We start from the raw sequence: 9,031 nt of genomic DNA, 5'->3' as shown, positions 1-9,031 counted from the left end.
AATGTGTATCTGACTACATCCGGAGGTGGGCAAGATGATCTGATCGCGATCGGATCACAATGTGTCTTTTGATTGTGCCCATATTTTTAGACAGTTGTAGACAATCAGAATGTGGACAAGATCAGGACAAATGGCGCAAGTTAGAACCAGGTATAAAATGGGCTAGATGGTATCCAGGACCAGAGGAAAAACACTTGTCTTACCAATGACCACTCACAAACTTTTTTTTAAATCGTTTTACTGGAAATATAATCAATTGAAAACAAAATATTCTTGATTCTGGAAAAACAAAACACGTCGTTTATACATTTTTGGACATGTGTCCCTTTCCTATGAATAAGAAATAGCTTTGTTTTTTTTCATTTACACTGTAAAAAACTCTGCCATTGTCACAGTTAGAATTCAGTCTGACCAGTAACCACAGTAACAAAGGACGCTTGACAAATCACATTTAAAAAAGCGGGTTTCTTTTTTCTTTCTTTTTTTGCATTTGATCATTTATTTTCCTTGCTATTAACCCGCCAGACCACCATGAAAAAACTAAAGAGTACCTCAGGTTTCTTTAAAGTGCATACAAATAGAACAAATAAGGCTACTTCAGGTTAATCACTTGTCCATAGCATCACCCATCATTCTCATTCCTGTTTTGTGTATTTACAGCTTTGAATATAAGTTGCCCTGAGGCACTAACCTTAAGCATTGAGAGGGAAACAAAACTCAGATCAGTGTCTGTGGGCAACTTCATCGTACTCTGTATTTACAGGCAGCTTTCCATTGGGGTTAGGGACCCTATAACTTTACAAACTTGGCCAAAAAGTATGGGCTTATATTCAAACAAAACTAGCAGTCCAATGTTATTAAAATTCAACAAAACCTCCCTCTGGAAACACCTGGATGGTGTTTTTGACTGAACAGAGCCATACCTGTACCAATAAGGAGCCGCCAAAGAAAGGGACAGACCACATTTCACATTCACACTGTTATCATCTACATTAAAGGGAACTTGGCTCTTTCTCCGTTTGTCTTTTCACAACTCCTTGCATCCTATCTCCTTACCTCCGTCTCAACCATATTGGAGGAGAAGGTCCAAGGTCCCTCCTCCCAGGCCTACTTCTCCAATGTGTTTTGAAAAGGAGTCGAGGAGAGAGGATGCAAGGAAACGAGGAAAGTTCAATTGAGAAAGAGCATTTCAGAAGACAAAATGTCATCCAGTTAGTCAGGTGCTCCTCCTTACAGACGTGTGTCCTGGACCTCGTCCTCAGCCTCCTCTTGCAGGGCGGTGATCTTGGGCTGCTGGGATTGAGGGGGTCGCTTGCTGGAGTTGAGGCGGTGCAGGGGGAAGAGTTTGAGGCGCTCAGCAGCACTTATGGCCTGCTTCAGGTGGCTGGTCTCGTTCAAAAGCTTTTGAATGGAGTCATACCGCTTCATAGAACTGCCCTCGATCATCTGGAGGGGAGGGAGGGAGGAGGGGAGAGAGGGAGGGGAGGGATGAGTTGGTAGGTTCCAATGGCTACATGGGTTAGACCAGGGGTGAAAGTAGATTCCATTTTTTACAGGTACATGACACCCAAGTTATTGCATGCATTTTTTTATACTAAATAAATAACAGGGTAGCCTACGCTGCTGACATTCACAAACAGATCAATAAAAAAGATGTTGTCAATCCATATAATTGCCTTACGAAAAGGGGAGATACAAATACAACATGAAGTCCATCTAACCTGGAGGAGGAAATGATTGTCCAAAAACAAACTAAAGTGACACTGACCCAAGACAGTGAATATGCACACTCACCGGGGATATGTATTTATTTAACTTGGCAAGTCAGTTAAGAACAAATTCTTATTTCCAATGACGGCCTACCGGATATGGACGATGCTCTCCGCTGGTGCCAATATGATACTAGGCTACTGTTCGCTTCAATTAGCATGTTTTAACTAAAAGACAGAGTCTTTTCATTGTTATCTCTTTATAGCAATAGCCATTTGCTTTCCAAACAGTTTTTCCGCGATTGTATTTTTAAATATTGTGATATGCCTGGCTGGGTCTTTCTGCTTACACCGACAGTCGCAACTCAACAATCATCTATTTTGGTATTTGCAGCGAGAACTGCCCAAATTGCTCACCCTAATAATTTGCTCACCCTAATAACAGCTATATTGACTATGTCCGTCCTAGCTCGCTCATGAATGTCTTCATCAAAATTACAGATTGCCTCTTATCCACTCGTTGTCCCCTTATGCTATTGTTTGTACAATTCAATTGTCACTATAAACCACATTTGTTTAAGCAAGTCAGCCATATGTTTTTTTAAAGGCAGTAAATGAGGCTGAATGAACTGTTTCGCTAACAGACAAGGCTCCCTGAAAGCCAGGTGTAGAAGTGGTAAGGTTTTGGGACTCTGTTGGGGCAGCTTTATGTAGGCCCTAACAGTTTGTGGGCACCGTTTGTCACCGTTATAGTCCAATTAATGTATTGTTTAGTGTTGTGTTGTGTAGGGGCTGTTCTGGCATTCATCAAAAGAAAATGGGGGGAGTTTGCCCCACCAAAATGTACATGCTAAAAGGGTCATTAGGTTTACACTTTAATTAATGCATCCAGTGTGTCCACAGTGTCTCGGCCTTGACAAAATGTAAGCGTTCTCCTCAAACCACACCGCAATTTGGAACGAATTCCAGTCAATTCACTGAGCATACAAACCAAAGTAAAACTGCTGTGGTACAGTAAAGCACTAAAATGACCACACTAGGTTGTGTAATGCAGGGAGAATGAATAATGCTGGTTGTGTAATGCAGGGAGAATGAATAATGCTGGTTGTGTAATGCGGGGAGAATGAATACTGCTGGTTGTGTAATGCGGGGAGAATGAATAATGCTGGTTGTGTAATGCAGGGAGAATGAATAATGCTTGTTTTGTAATGCAGGGAGAATGAATAATGCTGGTTGTGTAATGCGGGGAGAATGAATAATTCTGGTTGTGTAATGCAGGGAGAATGAATAATGCTTGTTTTGTAATGCAGGGAGAATGAATAATGCTGGTTGTGTAATGCGGGGAGAATGAATAATGCTGGTTGTGTAATGCAGGGAGAATGAATAATGCTGGTTGTGTAATGCAGGGAGAATGAATAATGCTGGTTGTGGAATGCAGGGAGAATGAATAATGCTGGTTGTGTAATGCGGGGGGAATGAATACTGCTGGTTGTGTAATGCAGGGAGAATGAATAATGCTGGTTGTGTAATGCAGGGATAATGAATAATGCTGGTTGTGTAATGCAGGGGGAATGAATAATGCTGGTTGTGTAATGCAGGGAGTATGAATAATGCTGGTTTTGTCACGCCCTGGTCGAAGTATTTTGTGTTTTTCTTTATGTATTTGGTCAGGCCAGGGTGTGACATGGGTTTTTGTATGTGGTGTGTAGCTTAGTGGGATTGTAGCTTAGTGGGGTGTTCTAGGAGAGTCTATGGCTGTCTGAAGTGGTTCCCAATCAGAGGCAGGTGTTTATCGTTGTCTCTGATTGGGAACCATATTTAGGCAGCCATATTCTTTGGTTGTATTGTGGGTGATTGTCCTTAGTTTCTTGACGTCCTTATTCTGTGTTAGTTTGCACCAGTTTAGGCTGTTTCGGTTTTCATTACGTTTATTGTTTTGTTGAGTTTTTGTATTGATTCATGTTACGTTTGTTTTATTAAACATGGATCACAATATACGCGCTGCAGTTTGGTCCGACTCTCCTTCACCTTATGAAAACCGTGACAGGTTGTGTAATGCAGGGAGAATGAATAATGCTGGTCGTGTAATGCAGGGAGAATGAATAATGCTGGTTGTGTAATGCAGGGAGAATGAATAATGCTGGTTGTGTAATGCAGGGAGAATGAATAATGCTGGTCGTGTAATGCAGGGAGAATGAATAATGCTGGTCGTGTAATGCAGGGAGAATGAATAATGCTGGTTGTGTAATGCAGGGAGAATGAATAATGCTGGTTGTGTAATGCAGGGAGAATGAATAATGCTGGTTGTGTAATGCAGGGAGAATGAATAATGCTGGTTGTGTAATGCAGGGAGAATGAATAATGCTGGTTGTGTAATGCAGGGAGAGTGTAAAAATGTTCCAGTGTCAAGCACCCAGCATCATGTCTTACAGTGCATTCAGAAAGTATTCAGACCTCTTCACTTTTTACACATTTTGTTACGTTACAGCCTTATTCTAAAATGGATTCAATTGTTTTTTTGTCCCCATCATCATTCTATACACAATACCCCATAATGAAAAAGTACAAATGTGGGCCTCCTGGGTGGCACAGTGGTTAAGGGTGCTGTAATGCAGCACCAGCTGCGCCACCAGAGACTCTGGGTTTGCGCCCAGGCTCTGTCGTAACCGGCCGCGACCGGGAGGTCCGTGGGGCGACGCACAATTGACCTAGCATCGTCCGGGTTAGGGAGGGGTTGGCCGGTAGGGAAATCCTTGTATCATCGCGCACCAGCGACTCCTGTGGCGGGCCGGGCGCAGTGCACGCTAACCAAGGTTGTCAGGTGTACGGTGTTTCCTCCGACACATTGGTGCGGCTGGCTTCCAGGTTGGGTGGTGCTGTGTTAAGAAGCAGTGCGGCTTGGTTGGGTTGTGTATCGGAGGACGCATGACTTTCAACCTTCGTCTCTCCCGAGCCCGTACGGGAGTTGTAGAGATGAGACAAGATAGTAGCTACTAAAAACAATTGGATACCACGACATTGGGGTAAAAACAAAACTGTGTTTTTTGTATTCAAAAACAACAATTGAAATATCACATTTTCATAAGTATTCAGACCCTTTACTCAGTACTCTGTTGAAGCACCTTTAGCAGTGATTACAGCCTCAAGTCTTCTTGGGTATGACGCTACAAGCTTGGCACACCTGTATTTGGGGAGTTTCTCCCATTCTAATCTGCAGATCCTCTGAAGCTCTGTCAGGTTGGCTGGGGAGCGTCACTGCACAGATATTTTCAGGTCTCTCCAGAGATGTTCAATCGGGTTCAAGTCCTGGCTCTGGCTGGGCCACTCAAGGACATTCAGAGACTTGTCCCGAAGCCACTCCTGCGTTGTCTTGGCTGTGTGCTTAGGGTTGTTGTCCTGTTGGAAGGTGAACCTTCGCCCCAGGCTGAGGTCCTGAGCGATCTGGGGCAGGTTTTCATCAAGGATCTCTCTGTACTTTGTTCCGTTCATCTTTCTCTCGATCCTGACAAGCCTCCCAGTCCCTGCCGGCTTCCGCCTGGCCACTATACCATAAAGGCCTTATTGGTGGAGTGCTACAGAGACGCTTGTCCTTCTGGAAGGTTCTCCCATCTCCACAGAGGAACTCTGGAGCTCTGTCAGAGTGACCATCGGGTTCTTGGTCACCTCCCTTACCAAGGCCCTTCTACCCCGATTGCTCAGTTTGGGCGGGGGCGGCCAGCTATAGGAAGAGTCTTGGTGGTTCCAAACTTCTTCCAATAAAGAATGATGGAGGCCACTGTGTTCTTGGGGGCCTTCAATGCTGCAGAAATTTTTTGGTACCCTTCACCAGATCTGTGCCTCGACACAATCCTGTCTCACTGCTCTACGGACAATTCCTTCGACCTCATGGCTTGGTTTTTACTCTGATATGCAATGTCAACTGTGGGACCTTATATAGACAGATGTGTGCCTTTCCAAATCATGTCCAATCAATTTAAATTACCACAGGTGGACTCCAATCAAGTTGTAGGAACATCTCAAGGATGATCAATGGAAACAGGATACGCCTGAGCTCAATTTAGAGTCTCACAGCAAAGGGTCTGAGTACTTAAGTAAATAAGGATTTTTTTTATATATACATTTCAAACATTTTTTTTAAATCGCTTTGTCATTATGGGGTATTGTGTGTATATTGATGAGGAACATTTTTTATTTAAGCAATTTTAGAATAAGGTTGTAAAGTAAATCAAATGTGGAAAAAGTGAATAGGTCTGAATACTTTCCGAATGTATTGTATGTCACTGTGCCTGCCTTGTCATGCTCTCTGCTTCTGTGAACACAAACACAGGTCACTTATATTTCCCAAACAAACAAACAAACAAACAAACAAACAAACAAACAAACAAACAAACAAACAAACAAACAAACAAACAAACAAACAAACAAACACACACACACACACACACACACACACACACACACACACACACACACACACACACACACACACACACACACACACACACACACACACACACACACACACACACACACACACACACACACACACACACACACACACACACACACACACACACACACACACACACACACACACACACACACACACACACACACACACACACACACACACACACACACACACACACACACACACACACACACACACACACACACACACACACACACACACACACACACACACACACACACACACACACACACACACACACACACACACACACACACACACACACACACACACACACACACACACACACACACACACACACACACACACACACACACACACACACACACACACACACACACACACACACACACACACACACACACACACACACACACACACACACACACACACACACACACACACACACACACACACACACACACACACACACACACACACACACACACACACACACACACACACACACACACACACACACACACACACACACACACACACACACACACACACACACACACACACACACACACACACACACACACACACACACACACACACACACACACACACACACACACACACACACACACACACACACACACACACACACACACACACACACACAGACTCACACACACACACACATGCATGCATGCGGCCCACACCATGCCCTAAGTCCCTCAAACTCAACTCTGGACCTCGAAGCCAGTTCCATTGCTTTTTTTTATTGTTTCCCTTTAAGCAGGAAGTGATTTAGACCTGGCACACCAGATGTATGTAATTAATGATGAGGTAGAAAGGAAAAGCAGCAGGCTCCAGACCTCATAGGGTAAGAGTTGAATAGCCCTGCCCTATATCATGGTACACTGTTAATCAAATAAGTGATTTACTCTGAGGCTAACAAATGGCGATGCCCTGATAGAAGAATTTAATTACACTAAAATGGAGGATAGATGATTTAGCTGGTGATTGGTGCTCTATTCTCAGCTCCAACAGGGAAATACTAAAGCATTTTAATGGAAGCGATGGGGGGGGGTAACGAAGGGGAAAACCTCATGCTTAAAGGGGATAGATCGTGTGTGTGTGTGTGTGTGTGTGTGTGTGTGTGTGTGTGTGTGTGTGTGTGTGTGTGTGTGTGTGTGTGTGTGTGTGTGTGTGTGTGTGTGTGTGTGTGTGTGTGTGTGTGTGTGTGTGTGTGTGTGTGCGTGCACTAACCAGGAAGGACTGGCACTCCAGCAGTGGTTCCACTCTGTGTTCTGACAGTATGACTGTACAGTTGGAGAAAGACTGTTTCAGCGTCTTCCTCAGGACCTGCAATGTTCTGTCAACCAGAAAAACATTTTTACACAACCATTAGACAACGTTCTTCTGTCAATCATACACAAAACAGAGAGTAGACAGAAAAGAACCACAGAGTTTAACGATAGGCCTACATATCACACACACACACACACACACACACACACACACACACACACACACACAGACAGACACACAGACAGACAGACACACAGACAGACACACAGACAGACACACAGACAGACAGACAGACAGACAGACAGACAGACAGACAGACAGACAGACAGACAGACAGACAGACAGACAGACAGACAGACAGACAGACAGACAGACAGACAGACAGACAGACAGACAGACAGACAGACAGACAGACAGACAGACAGACAGAAGCCAGCCAGCCAGCCAGCATCAGCATCAGCATTTGTGGGTTCGTATAAGGCTCAAAATGCCCAGAAACAAATCACTTTCTTCTGAAACTCGTCAGTCTATTCTTGTTTTGAGAAATGAAGGCTATTCCATATGAGAAATTGCCAAGAAACTGAAGATCTCGTACAACGCTGTGTACTACTCCCTTCACAGAACAGCGCAAACTGTCTCTGACCAGAATAGAAAGAGAAGTGGGAGGCCCCGGTGTACAACTGAGCAAGAGGACAAGTACATTAAGGTGTCTATTTTGAGAATCAGACACCTCACAAATCCTCAAATGGCAGCTTCATTAAATAGTACACACAAAACACCCGTCTCAACATCAACAGTGAAAAGGTGACTCCGGAAATCTGGCCTTCTAGCAGAGTTGCAAAGAAAAAAACATACCTCAGACCGGCCGATACAAAGAAAAGATTAAGATGGGCAAAAGAACACAGACACTGGACAGAGGAACTCTGCCTAGAAGGCCAGCATCCCAGAGTCGCCTCTTCACTGTTGACATTGAGACTAATGTTTTGCGGGTACTATTTAATGAAGCTGCCAGTTGAGGACTTGTGAGGTGTCTGTTTCTCAAACTAGACACTAATGTACATTCTGGGTAGAGAAAGTTTGCACTGTTCTTTGAAGGGAGTAGTACACAGCATTGTATGAGATCTTCAGTTTCTGGGCAACTTCTCGCATGGAATGGCCTTCATTTATCAGAAAAAGAATAAACTGCCGAGTTTCAGAAGAAAATTCTTTGTTTCTGAACATTTTGAGCCTGTAATCAAACCCACAAACGCTAATTCTCCAGATACTCAACTAGTGTAAAGGCCAGTTGTATTGCTTCTTTAATCAGGACAACTGTTTTCAGCTGTGCAAACACAATTGCAAAAAGCTTTTCTAATGATCAATTAGACTTTAAAAATTATAAACTCGGATTAGCTAACACAACATGCCATTGGAACTCAGGAATGATGGTTGCTGATAATGGGAGTCTACGCCTATGTAGATATTCCATAAAAAATCTGCCGTTTCCAGCTACAATAGTCATTTACAATATTAACAATGTTTACACTGTATTTCTGATCAATTTTATGTTATTTTAATGGACAAAAAAATG

General features: G+C 43.5%; 1 protein-coding gene across 1 annotated transcript in view; it reads right to left on the bottom strand.

Moving 5' to 3' along the window:
- Positions 1–154: 154 nt before the first annotated feature.
- Positions 155–9,031, bottom strand: part of cftr (CF transmembrane conductance regulator) — an 81,007-nt gene continuing 72,130 nt past the window's right edge. Inside the window, exons 28-29 of the mRNA XM_046345846.1 lie at positions 7,420–7,525; positions 155–1,446 (exon numbers count right to left, since the gene is read on the bottom strand). Coding sequence (XP_046201802.1) covers positions 1,231–1,446; positions 7,420–7,525 — 322 coding nt within the window. The 3' untranslated portion in view covers positions 155–1,230. The remainder of the gene's footprint in view (positions 1,447–7,419; positions 7,526–9,031) is intronic.

The sequence above is a fragment of the Oncorhynchus gorbuscha genome, linkage group LG01 (assembly GCF_021184085.1).
Source record: "Oncorhynchus gorbuscha isolate QuinsamMale2020 ecotype Even-year linkage group LG01, OgorEven_v1.0, whole genome shotgun sequence".
Taxonomy (NCBI): Eukaryota; Metazoa; Chordata; class Actinopteri; order Salmoniformes; family Salmonidae; genus Oncorhynchus; species Oncorhynchus gorbuscha.
Note: the sequence above shows the minus strand (reverse complement) of the source record. Positions and strands in the feature narration are given on the sequence as shown.